The sequence below is a fragment of the Varanus komodoensis genome, unplaced genomic scaffold, assembly GCF_004798865.1.
Source record: "Varanus komodoensis strain SLA01 unplaced genomic scaffold, ASM479886v1 scaffold5, whole genome shotgun sequence".
NCBI classification, from domain to species: Eukaryota; Metazoa; Chordata; class Lepidosauria; order Squamata; family Varanidae; genus Varanus; species Varanus komodoensis.
This window is the reverse complement of record NW_025336087.1, coordinates 10,973,097-10,987,000: the sequence shown is the minus strand read 5'-3', so window position 1 is coordinate 10,987,000 and position 13,904 is coordinate 10,973,097. Positions and strand designations below refer to the sequence as shown.

Sequence of the window (13,904 nt, the reverse complement as noted above, 5' to 3'; positions counted from 1 at the left end):
ATGTTGAGCAGGTATACAAAATGAAATCACAGGCAGTCTGTATAATTTTGTGGAACTATGCAGAATGTTCACTAGACCAGAATGTCCACATCTCAATAGAAATGCATGTGAAAGAGGTCAGAAAATGAGCTGAGCTGAGCTATTCTTTGTGAATTTTTTTTCCTAGCTGGTGACCATCTCTACAGCTTGCAGTAGTAATTGCAAAAATGCAATCACAGATGGCAACAGAGGCTGCTGAAGTGATGGTGCATGAGCAGGACTGGAATATAGTACTTTGTGATACAGTATACTTCACAAGCCATTGTTATCACAAGGAAACACTATGTATTTGCTGCTAAGTTTCACAGCACAGATATTCCAACTCCCTAATGGATCAAACAAGTCAGTTCACACATCCTGTCATTGCTGGCTCAACTGAACTGTAAGCCAAGCAGTGTGTTGAGTCTGTGCAGCTAAGGATTGTTGCCTCATTCTTATTTGTACCTTCCATGGGGGATTTTAACACTGAACATGCATCCATCTGTTTCCATGTATATAGGGAGCTATTTTGAATTAATGACAGGGCTGGATGGGGGCCAGTTGCAGCAATCCTATACCCAGTCATGGATCTGCTACTCAGTGGAATGCAACATCAATAACTGGGCACAAAACTGCAGCCACGATGCATCCTTTCCAAAACTGCAGAACTGTGTATGTCATAATAGTTTTATTTGCATGCAGATATTTATTTGGGTAGTTTTTAGCACAATGCCTGAAGTAATGGCCTTATAGATATTGAGGGTACTAACACATTTTTATTAAATTAGTTCTGATTAAGTAATGGACTCAATTTATCATGCTTCTTAATTTCTGTGTCTTGCATCTTTGCCTTTAAGTCCAATTGTGTTTAAATTAAATTTACTATAATACATAGACACATGGGTCACTCTATTTCTGATTTTGCATGTACACAATGCATACAATTGTGAATGGTAGTGGAAGTCCCTTACCCAGAAATAACTCTATATCAATGTTGCTCTCTTGAATCACCTCTGGGAAGCCTTTAATAAAAACCTCCAATTTGTCTTTTCAGATCGATAAGATTAATGTTTAACACCTCTTTAATTCATGAATTAAAATGCCAAAAAAAGAAGTATATTGACAGATTCTGATTAACAATCTTCAGTTTCAACTTGGGTTGAGCTACTTTCATGATGTCATTCTGTTCAGATCTTGAAAAATAAAACTGCCTCTAATAGAATACAGAGTTGCAGCACTGCTATGCGACAGGCCATCTAGTAATGGCTGTGTGGTCAGGAACATGTTTGGTTTAGGAGTTAAGGAAATTTTGACTCAGAGCCAGTTGGTTTTTAATTCAGCTGAATCACTGAAACTTGATGAAATGCCATAAGACTATCTAAAAGAAAGCAGATCCTTCACAATGGAAGAGCTGACGTCACCCTCCCAGCTGCCAAGCCATCAATAACTTCGGAGACCTGGTAGTTTTTTTAAAGGAACGATGCAAAGTTTAACAAATATGTGTGCTACATACATTTTGCCATTTTCCCCAGTGCACTTAAGTGCACTTAATTTGAAACATATATCTACCTATTATATGATTTTATCCCTCTATAAGAGCATTCAAGTGACATATTCATTAGGGAACAGTAGGTTTTCTTTAATTCTTAAGGAAATGTTGTATGAAAAGATTAAACAGAAAGGCAAGAGAATCTGCAAATGTAGATGATCACTAAAATATTTTTAAAGCACTTCAGTGTCTAGACATTGGTTTCTGTTCAGTGTAGCAACGTGTTGAGTCTCTGGTGGGCTAATTTATGCAAAAATTATAGCATATGTTTAGCAGGGCTTATTTCCTCCAGATCTCTGTCACAGCAGAACCCACAAAGATATTTTTTAAACTTTTGAAAAATGGTTTGGCTCAGGCTGTAACAGAAAGAGAACATAAGCCCCAGTAAACCTCAGTGTGTATATGACTGTTTGGCAAAACATTACTGCATCAGTACTTTTGTGTTGCAAGATGCTCCTGGTCCTTTCAATGTGTCTCCAGAATGGACGGCATCCTGCTTTGGTTTCTAATATGTTACTGGAATCCCTTTTCAACCAAATGGCTGTCCAAATGTAAATTTGCAATTATCTCTGTTAGAAGTGCACAAACATTTTGACCCCAAGGATGACACTGGGAGGTGCCAGACAATACAGATGCACAAATGTAGATGCAGGGATAGGAAAGGGATTCTCCTGCTAGTGCCGGCAGGAGAAACTCCAGACCATGCTGCCTCCCTGGCAGAGAGGCTGATCTGGCAAGCTGCCAGAAATCATTTGTCAGGCAACATGTGGCCTGTAGACTGCACTCTTTGCAGTCCTTGTCTACATTATGTCTCACGGATAATTGTATACTGTTGTAAAATAAATAATTACAGAAACAGTGTGCACAAGTCTCTGTCTTTTTATAAGCACTGAGATTATACACTGTGGCCATGTAACGTGTGGGCAAGGTGCTGTTTTAGCTGCATCTCTCTCTCATTTACAATGCCTACCCTTTCAGTTAAAATGTATTTTGAGAAGCTAGCACTGAAACACCTGGGAACATCTGCAGCAACAAATCTGTATAGCAAACTTTAAATCTGACCCAGGCAGTAGTTTACTCAACATATGCAGGGGTGTGCAGGCTTAGCCTCGCAGGATCTACCTTCTTTTTCACTGGAACCCAGGGTTCACCAGCCAGGGCCAGGTACAAAATGTCTGGCAGACATAACATGGCAGAACAAGGTGCCAGTGAGCTTGTGCTCAGCCAAGGAATTTCTTTGTAGTACCAGAATAATATCTTTCACATATAAATCTAATCCTGTTTTTCTTCATGCTCTCTTGATTTCCTCCACAAGCCATCTTGATGCTAAATTGGAAAGGAAAATAAGGCTTTTTGTAGTTGCTATTGTTAAATCACTGGCAGACAGAAGTCCTTGTTAATCTATTGAATATCATTTAGAGATCTTTTAGCAGATTTCAAGTCTGCCAACCCATTTTTACACACCTGCCCAATCTCTGAGCCCCCTCTCTTGGAATGAGGAGCACAGTGTTGTAGTGTCCCACTTCTGGAATTAATTCCATCAGGACAAGCTTCCCCAACCTGGTGACCTCAAGACCTTTTGTGTTTCATCAGCTCCTGCCAGCACAGCTGGTGGTAGTCAGGATCACCTGCAGGACACAAGATGGGGGAAAGCTGCTCTAGTAGATCTGTGCTGCTCAGCAGTAATTTGATACTAAGTAAAAAACATTTTATTTCAGCTTGGCTGCTTTTGCTGGTTTATCCTGGCTCTTTTATGTTAAATGATTCTGCTACTGTATTTTCAATCACTATGTATTGTGATTTTGATTGTTTTAATTTGATTTAACATTATTTTACTCTATTTTGCAAATGAATGCTGGAAAAGAAAATATAAATGTTTTAACAAATACAACTAACAGAAATCTAGCTTATATGGAAGCATTTTTGTATTGGCAGTTCCTCAGATTTGTATTAACATCCACCATTTGGTTAATTACATAAATTGCAAACAAATACTATAGGTTCTAAGATAATTATGTAAATATTGCAGGTTATCAGAATTTTTAAAAACTAAACAGCTATAATCTAAGAATACCTGACAGCATCTTTATAAGACAGAAATACCAGCTAGAAACACTGCAAACCAATAATTCCAATAATAAAGAACTGAAAAAAGAAAACCACCTTGAATTACACTGAGCAAGAGAAGAAGGTTAAGAGTAAATGCGACTGAGCATTATGAAATGGTCCAGTCCATATTGTGTGTCACATTAATTAAGAACTTTGGTGCCTTCTCTAGAAGCCATGCAATCTTTACACTTTTACATGAATCAGAGGTGAATTCATCTCCAAAATGTTACTGAATGGAATTATGTTAAGGAATATGAGCAGGAGAGCAATTTAGCGCTCTCATAATTCACACTCAGAATATTATATTCAGGCTGCACCAGTCTTACACAACTTCCTTCCTTGTGGTCCTCCAAATGTGTTATCACTGGGTTGTAGCCCAAGACATCTGGAGAATAAGTTTAGGGAAAGCTGTTCAATGGAACTTACTGCTCAAGTATACATGTGTACAATTTCAGAGCATCATGTTTTGCAACAGGTGTTAACATATTGGGAAAACATGAAAAAGGGAGTTGAAAGATGTAGAAATACTACATCTTTGCTATAGAAAATAACGCTATAGATAGTAATGCAATTTAAAGAGTTAAAATACCTTCTAGATTCAATATTTAGATAGATTCATTTCAGTGTTCCTTACAAGGGGATCAAAAAAGTTTTGTCATATTAGCACCAAATGCCAGATGGAAGGCTGAGTCTTAGAAGGAACATGACAAGCCTGAATATGGTTTAAATCTGAATTTTCATTGATCTGTGGATTGTCACTGAACTGTGACTTGTTATGTCATCTAAACAAATGCTTTGTTTATCACAAACAACCACAAGAAAATCCATGGTTTGTTGGTTGCAAACTGTGGGTTGTGTTGTCTAGATGATGTAATGGCCTAACACTCCAATGGTCAAAGGTATAAGGTATTTGCCTAATCTATGGAAAGGGAAAAATTATCCTGTGGATATCTCTTGCTCTCTTTATTTATAGTATTTATGTATTCATTTACATTTCAGGGTCATTGGTTCCAAAACTCAGCACGAAAACAAGCCAAAACCAGCAGAGGGAGCAGACAAAGCCAGCGTCCTGGATCAAGGGGCTAACCGAGCAGGCCCCATTCCATACTCTAACCAACTGTACCATCATTGCGGTGGCAAGAAGTGAGCCCTGGCAAGCAAGATCATGTAGCTTTACATGGTTAGTAAAAGAAGGCTTGTATTCTAAAAGTAAAATTTAGCAATTAAGCAGAGAATGTTATGAAGCTCCAGATCTTTAAAACAGTATCATGACAAATGGCTTGAAACTGAGGAAAGGACATGTAGAAATGAGGTGAAGTATAGGAAGCAAGACTCTGGAGGATTTGAGCAAAACCCTCCTTTCTGCAAAAGCATTTCAGAAACTGAACCAGTGACATGAACAGCAATGAGATTTCTTGCACCATGTGGCTCAAATGATGCATTATATAGATGTACCAAGATACTTTGATTCCCATTGCTGTCTTATGATGTTGCTACTTATTATACACACTCCTGAGTAGACTGAAGCTGAAGAGAAGGAAGACTGACTGGAAGATGGTTTTGCACAGTTCAAAATTGCCTTCTTTAAGCAATGGGGAGCAGGAGTTGAGAGGTATGCCTGGATTGCATCTGAACCATGAAACAGAGCAAAGCATGGAAGGGGAAGGGAAAGTGAGTAGTAAAAAAGGGGGAAGAGGGACTTCCCTTTCCCAGCAACAACAGTAACAGCCCTTAATCCCTGCCAGTGTCTGAAAACATGTACAACATATATGGCTGCCATTGTGACATTTAGTCTGGCCTGCAGTGATAGCACAGATGGGTTTTTTTGGGGGGGTTGTTTTTTGGTTTTTTTTGGGGGGGGGTTGGTGCTACTGTGCTCTTTGTTCACCTCTACTGTATTCCTCAGAACCATCCAAGGAACGAGTGCAAGTTATTCAAACAGGGCTGTTATTCTTTATCTTCACTGAAATCTGCCCCATATATATTGTTCTTGGTGGTTAGTTAGAATTTACATGAGGAGTATAAATTCTTCATTCTGCATTGGGCCCAATCATCTTTCTTCCAGAATCTTTTTGTTACAGCTGTATAAGACAATACTAAGGCAGAGATTTTTGAGTGCCTTGAAAAACACCAATCCATTCAAAAGGTGTGACGCCTATAATCTGAAAACAGGTTAACTATTTTGAATGTTATAGAAGCAAAGTTTGTTTCTTATAGCCTTTAATTTAATAGTTTTAAGTGTTTAATTTAATAGTCCTTAATTTCCACAGAACCTTTCCGACCTGCTAAATATCATATTGACACAATGGCCAGGTTTACTTATTTGAAATTAGAACAATGAAGTACAATATGCAAAGTGACTGCTCCTTTCAATATTCAGCTAGTGCAAGAATGCAGAACCTTGGATAAAAAAATCAAATCTGGCCCTCCTGGGGTCTCAATCTGGTCCTCTGGAGATCCCAAATAGTCACACCCCATTTTACCTGCCTCCAGGCCCTTCCCTCCTATCACTAATCATTTAGAGGTGTTTGCACAGTCTCCATCCCCCCCATTCCAGCCCCTCCTTTTGCCTAATAACAGGCAGCAAGAGCTTCAAGACATGATATGCTGATATTTTTGTCCCTGCTCCTCTTGCCTTTCGTCCTTCCTACCACTGGAATGTGGCCACTGAAAACTTCTCTGAAATTGAATTTGGTTCTCAGGCGGAAAGAGGGTGAACATTCCTGAGCTACAGTAACCACCCAAAGCTTTTGATCCACCCAGCAGAACATAGCACATCAGCTATGTATGATGGCACAGCAGGAGCTTGCTAAACTTGCTGGATTTGTTATCTGTCTGGGACATCAGAAATGAAGATTGTCAGCTCCCTGGCAGACCCCAGCACATGTCTGGTGGGCTGCCTCTGGGCTCAGAAGTTTCTAAGTCTATGGAGAAATTTTCAGGTCATTACTTTTGAATCCTAACAGTAGTTGCAAATTGTTATGACACAAGTATACTTCGAAAAAGGGATCGTTTAATGCACATTAAATGCACTAACAGGTTTTAATGAATTTTTAATATAGTGTTGTTTCACATACCTTTGCTCCCATCCAATAAGAGAAGACATGTGAACCGACTGAACTGCACAAGTTTCTAACTACTGTAAAGAATGATCTGGAACAGATTTTGTTCAACACTCTCAAAATGTCTATTTGGTCAGAGGAATGGATCAAAGATTCTACTCCCCTTTGGTCAAACATATGGTCAGGGATGCTGGATACTTTCTGTCCCACACTGCTCTTTGTAGCCAAGGTAAATGCATATATCGTATCCATCTGCAAAGCTATTTATGTCCCTCAGGATCAGGGATACATAGCTATCACCTTCAATGTCTACAAAGCACACGAAAATTTGTAAGAGAACTGACAAATAATGGAGGTAGTTCATACAAAATCTTCTGAGATATAATTTAAGAAACCACTCAATTAACATAAATCGCAGGACTGGCTGCTCTTATATAGTTTGGCAAGAAGAAAAAGATTACAAAAGATAGCCTGAGTAGCGGATGCAACAGACTTTAGAGGAACAGTATGTCAGCCAGATGAAGAGGTAAAAGAGGAAGTCTTTTTCTAATGAGGCAGTGGTTACCCCAACACCCCTGCCAAATGTGGGGCTCCGGAAAGACTCTGTCATTCATACAGTGCCTATATTGTCTTGAGATGTGCTGCATTGTTCAAGCTGGAATGAAGGGCTCCTTCCTAGTCATCTCACCATCAGAATGTTAAGAAATGCATATCATTTGTAGTATATGCACTGGGAAAAGGGAAAAAAGTAAACCTGGTCATTGTGGAATCTATGCCAAGAGCAAATATCAGACTCAACTCATTTTTGCAGTAGCATATTATCTTGGCCACCAGCTTGGTTCAACTAACATCACAGAAAATGAGTTCCAGAAGAGTCATTGCTTTGCAGAGCGATGATCATAAGGGGAGTCAGTAGGGCTGCATCAGTCAGCACAGTATTCTTTCAAGACTGGTTGGCACAGCAAGGCCTTGAATCAGACAGTTCTCTTGTGCTGCTGTCACCCACAAGAAGCACAGATGCAGCCAACCACAAACTATGTACCCATGTTGTTTCTATACAGGAAAAGGCCAAGTGCAACTAGCTGTTCTATGTAGGTTTCACATCTAAAAATTAATTTTAATTTCTAAAAAGCTAGGTAATAGGGCTAAACATTTACTGAAGTTTCAGGACCTGCCCCTTTAATCCCAAAGGTATGAGATTACAGGAGTGAGAGTAGCAAAAGAGATGCACTACATAGATGCCTATGAACATATCTCATGTGCCTGCAGGACTCCTGTCACTGAAAACAGGTTCAGCAGGTGAGTCATGGTGAAGGCTCAGTCAACTTAAGCTCTGCATATGGAATACCATCTACCTACCACAATGATTTCTGACCAATTAATTAACTACGTAGCAAAGTACCCATGGGGCAAGTCTATTTGATTTATCAGAAAGCTGCAGAGAAGATCTGGATGGGAGAGTCATTGGCAAAATGAGTACATGCCACTTTGAGTTCTGCTTAAGAAAGGCAGAATATAAATAAGTAAAATAGGGAAAAGTTTAAAATAAGCAATTCATCCATTCATTACAGTTCAGTATCACCTAACATCCAACATACTCTAAATGGTTCATAACATGGGAAAATGTAATGTACCTTTAATCTATAAAACCTTTAACATATAAACGTTTAAGATAGTCTGAAAAAAAAAGAATAAAAGCAACAGCACTTGATAAAAATGTAATATTAAAAAAACCTATCACATACCATCAAATGCTGGGAATAGAAGAAAGTCTTGACCTGATGCTGAAAAGATGAGCACAGGCAGACCTCAGCAAGGAGAGCATTCCACAGTCAGGAGGTGAACGCTGAAAAGGCTCTTACTCCTTGCTGCCATCTCCCAAGCCTCCCTTAGATAAGTCTTTTGGAGGAGGGCCTCAAATGTTGGTTGCAAAGTATGGTTAGGCTCATATCAAGAGAGTTTCGGTTTTGTGGCAATATAGAAACTTAGTCAATATAGTAAAGGTAAAGGTTTCCCCTTGACATTAAGTCCAGTCATGCCTGACTCTATGGGGCGGTGCTCATCTCCATTTCCTAGCTGAGGGAGCCAGCGTTTGTCCGCAGACGGTTTCCGGGGTCATATGGCCAGCTTGACTAAACACCGAAGTCACGGAACGCTGTTACCTGCCCACCGAAGTGGTACCTTTTTATCTACTTGTATTTGCATGCTTTCGAACTGCAAGGTTGGCAGGAGCTGGGACAGAACAACAGGAACTCACCCCATTGTGCAGATTCGAACCGGCGACCTTTCGATCTACCAGCCCAGCAGCACAGCAGTTTAAACCACTGCGCCACCTGCAGTCCCTTAGTCAATATATACATACATAAATAAAGAGAAGCACCCTATGGAATACAACTTGCAGCTGCTTCCATTTTGTTGAGAGGAACAGCTTTCACACACAACAAACTATTTCAGGGAGTCCTTGCATTATATATTATAACAAGAACACTGAGAGATCTCTGCATGGTTAAGAGTAGACCTGTATAGCATGTGGCTTCCATAGTATGCCAGCCTGTCCACCTGGTGCTTCATAAAATGTTTTGCAGTACCAGCAAGACCAAAACATATGTCTGGAACATGATGCCTTACGAAGTGGAATGCTTTTGTCCTGGCCAAGAGCCACAGTATATTTTCTTTCCACACACACCCCTCCCTCCCTCCCTCCCTCCCACAGAGAGGGAGGGAGGGAGGGAGGGAGGGAGGGAGTTGCTGAGCTGCTTGCCTGTCACTGCTTCAAGGAAAAGAACAGCAAAAAGTGGCTTGCACACGATGCAATTCCTAATTCAGCTACTCCCTCCTCCCTCTCTCCCCTCTGTTTCCTGCACTTCCAGTTTTGCAGAAGAAGAGTGAAAGGGAATGTGCAAGGCATCAGAACTGCAAAGCCTGGGAACCCTGCAAGGACTGCCATCTGTGGTTTTGGACACCTCTTTGTTATTACATAATAATTTCATTAAGGAACTTAGAGAGTGTAAAAAAGGACATGTTCCAATGAAAATTTTCTTAAAACAATTCCCACATGGAAAAGCTTAGATTCTGGCAACAAATAAAACAAAACAAAAAATAGCTGTGAAGAACTGTAAAACAGACAGCATTTAGTGGAGAAGCAGAATTGGCAAAACCTCCCAACTTGTGTAATTACAGCTCAAAAGCAACCATGGGATTTGGAACTATGTTGCCATGTATGAACTAATTCTTCCCACACATCTATAGCCCTCCATCTGCAAGGTTAACCATGGAGCTTTATTATACATGAAACAACACATGGGTGTATACACACAGCTATTAGAAGATCGCCAGCACTTCTCAGTGCTGGAGACAGTTTGCTCTCTGGCATGATGCCTCACCATGTACCTGAGACATGTGGTTATCTGTCAGCAGCTCCATGCTCTGGACTACATTATGGTTTACATATGAGTAACTCTGGAGCACAAGAGAATGCAACAGACTCTGGGAATGATTTAGAGGGTAGTTAACTGTGTGCTGTAGATGAGATCACTGCAACATGTTATGGCAAAGTAGAAGAATGGCTGGTGTCCAAGCTTATTTCAATTTTCCACCTATAGAAAAATAAAACTTACCTGGCTGGAGGAAATTCCCCCTTGGCCTTAACCAGTTCTCTTAAGTCTTTAAGAGTTCCAGAAATTAATGATAGACTCACATGGTGATGGATCCACGAAAATTGGGTCTATGTTATGAAGCAGCTCCTTTCTGGGTGATGGTTTTCCTTCACTGCAACAAAGGTTATTAGGGGGAAAATATTACATTTCCTTCTACAGTTTAAAAGAACCTTGTGCTTACTCTTTCAGTGCTTACCTTTTGATCTTTTCAAGAAAGAATGAAGTCTGTTAACATGGTGCTCAAAATGGGTGCACAATATTTATCTGTACTGGGAAATTTGTACCTCAATGTATCATGTTTGTTTTAAGGTGTGCAATTTGCTTTGCCTTACAAAAAGTGAAAGGGATTTACAGTGAATCAATACAAAAAAAATTACATAATATTTTTAAACTGAACATGCCTAAACTGGACATGTTTTCACTTGTTTCTGAATTACTGAAGAGAAGTGCTCAGGAGGCTCCTTTTGGGCAAGAATTCTAAAGTGCAGTGGTTTCCTAGCTATTTATTAATATGTTAACATAGATATTAATACCTTGACTTAGTACAGAAAACACAATTAAACACTCTCAATGGTCTACCTTCATTAAGCAGAAAACAGCACAATTTTATATTAGTTAGCACTTCTGAACGTATTTATTTATTTTCTTCTTTGTATAGATTATTTCTAAGCTGCTGTTTATGGAAAAAAGACAATAAAACTGTGACAAAACAGTACCAATCATTTCTGTTTTGGCCAAAATGATGGTCTCACAACATAAATGTGACTTTCTTTACAAAATGTACAGCAAATCCATCACAGTAGGCCTTCAAGCATATTAAGAGTCTACACCAAGAAAACCCTTCACTACTTGAAAAAGTTCTTCCAGATAACATTGAGCAGACTAATGGTGCCAGAGAAGGAAGGGCAGCACCATTAGATTTTGACCCTCTATATGCAAGATTTTATTTTTATTCACTTCTGAGAAACCTGATTGCTATGGCTGTAACTTTATCAAGATTGCTTTGTCCAATCAGAACTCTGGTCTACAAGACTTAGGAAAGCTGACAGGATCAGGGTGCTGGACAATCCCAATGACTTATAAAGTACAATCCTTTGTTCTTATCCTGGAAGATATTCAGTACCAAAAGCCAGACAAAATAATAAAAACATCACTCCGGGAAGGCAAAAAGTTTAAATAACTCGAATAGAAAGCTGTTATAAGTAACTGATGCATGACAGAATGAAGCAAGGAGGAGACTGTGGTCAATTTTATGTACTGTGCCTGTTGCAAAACTATAACTGTTCTAGATGCTTTCATTCTTGGGGGAATTCTATCTGCACAGTATCTATATCATATTTTAAAATCCAATCAATTTTTAAAAGCTATTTCATTTTAATTAAAACACCCAACTAAACTAAGACTGCAAATCTCTTTTGGTGTTGCTGATAGTTTAATGATGTAATATCACCTCTTTCCAGCTTGTTTATTTTGGGATATCAGAAAAACCTTGCAGGAATGTATCTGATTACATTGTTTAAACAAAACAACCAGCATTCTGGGGAACACTGCAAAGACATAGGAAGTGCAATAGGAGAACATTTAGATAACAAAAACTTTGTCATGAGTGATTAGTATTAATCAAGCTATTGGAAGGAATGGTTTTGAAGGGCAGCGCAATGGACAATCACTGGGTTGCAGGAATTTGTCCACTGTAAGCAACTGTATTATCACTCTTGTTAGCAAATCCATTCAAATATCCAAATACATTATTTCAAGATCTTTATGCATGTTCTATTACACTCCTTCCTTGTCTACTGATTAGCTATCTGGAAGATTCTGAAAATGCTTAGGTCTAAAAATTAGAATTTATGGGCACTCTGTAAATTCCTTATATTAGGTTAAATCCAGTGTTGCATGAACAGACCGTCCTTCATGTAGCAAGGTTTCCTGGTCTGCACAGTCCTCTATGTACCTCCAAGATTCCACACCACAGGGTCTCCCAAACCTCTGTAGCAGACTTGGGGTATATGCAGTGTCCACAGTGGAGAGCAGAAATTTGTTCCACAAGCAGTTTCTGATCTGCTGGTGGAAAGCCAGTGAATCTGAACCAATTAAATGCCAGATGTATGATGGTTTGATCATGTGGTTGCGATTATGTTCTCAAAAAGTCCATATATTTTATAAAGGATGTGTTCATATACATACTTGTAATTTAGCATATATAATTTTTGGCTTTCACACATTCATTTTTCAAGAGACAAACCATTTCCTTTGGGAAATGCCATTACATATAAGTAATATTGCTTTGCTTCATTTACCCTGCTTCATTTTCTACTACTTGCCTGTCCTTTGCTAACCGTTGCTTTTGCTTTAACGCCATGTTAAATTCCTGATGTCAACTACAGACTGTTTGGTTGCTTTTAATAAATCCTGTCTATCTATCCACCTATCCATCCTACCACATTTCAAAGTACATAAGACATAAACTTTTAAAACATTTGATGGATAAGGATTTTGGTCGCACAACATTCATTGTGAAGAATAATGTCTTATTAAAGCAGAATTCTGTTTCAAATGTTTTATTGTAGAAATTACCTGAGTGTTTCCCATAAATCAAAGCCATCTAAAGGCTTGGTGCCATTTGTACTTCCTCCAGCAAGCTTCACCAGAGTTGGCAGCCAGTCAGAAATGTGGATGAGGGCATGACTTTCCACTCCCTTCTGCTTCAGTAAAGGGCTTGCAACAAATCCAGCACCTCTAATTCCACCTTCCCACAATGTCCACTTTCTTCCTCTTAATGGCCAGTTATTTCCACCTGCCATAGTTTGGCCTCCATTGTCTAAAACATAACAACAAACAGTATCAATATTAATCATATGTACATATGTAATTCTTTAGATCTGTTTTAATTAACAAGGTTTATTGGATAAAAACTTGTGACCAGGGGATACAGGACTGTATCTTAATGGGAAGAGCCCATAGCTCCATTCATACTTAATGCTAAGCCGTTATTTAGGTTAACCTAAAGCAAAATATTTTGTTGCTTGAGCAATGAACTGTCTTGCAGACAAACAAACTGTGGCTTATTTCCTCTATTTCTGGTTCACTTCTCTCACAATCATTTGCCAGCCATCAGAAGCCATCCACTGCCCTGTGCTTCTTTGTTTCCAACCTGCTTTTGCCAGATAACTGTACTTCAGGGTATATGGTAACAAACAAACCAGGAATAAGCTACATCATAATGAGCCATGCTTTAAACAAGCCAGATTTCACAGTCAACAACAAACCAGTTTCTGGTTTTGGTTTGTAGCTGATTAACCAATTTGTTTGCTGGAATGGATTTGGACAAAATGACACACTAGATTTCAACAGATCACATCATATGTACAGAACAGACCAGACATGTTTTCATGGAGGTCTGAAGTTGAGTGCCCAACCTCTGACACTGACCAGGTTCCCATGACATAACAGCCCATGTACTGCCATTATTATTATTATTATTATTATTATTATTATTATTATTATTAT

The 13,904-nt window shown here is 39.0% G+C and overlaps 1 protein-coding gene across 3 annotated transcripts in view; it reads right to left on the bottom strand.

The window, feature by feature from the left end:
- The window catches only part of ARSB (arylsulfatase B), a 78,812-nt gene that overhangs the window by 25,894 nt on the left and 39,014 nt on the right, over positions 1 to 13,904 (bottom strand). Inside the window, exons 5-8 of one of the 3 annotated variants that reach the window (XR_006416293.1) lie at positions 12,972 to 13,215; positions 10,436 to 10,506; positions 3,032 to 3,195; positions 2,690 to 2,893 (exon numbers count right to left, since the gene is read on the bottom strand). Coding sequence is in view for 1 of the 3 variants with exons in the window: in XM_044446377.1 (XP_044302312.1) it covers positions 10,436 to 10,506; positions 12,972 to 13,215 (315 nt within the window). In the remaining 2 variants the exon portion in view is untranslated. Of the gene's footprint in view, position 1; positions 2,894 to 3,031; positions 3,196 to 10,435; positions 10,507 to 12,971; positions 13,216 to 13,904 lie in introns of those variants that run through there. The other 2 variants (XR_006416292.1, XM_044446377.1) reach the window with 2 other exon arrangements.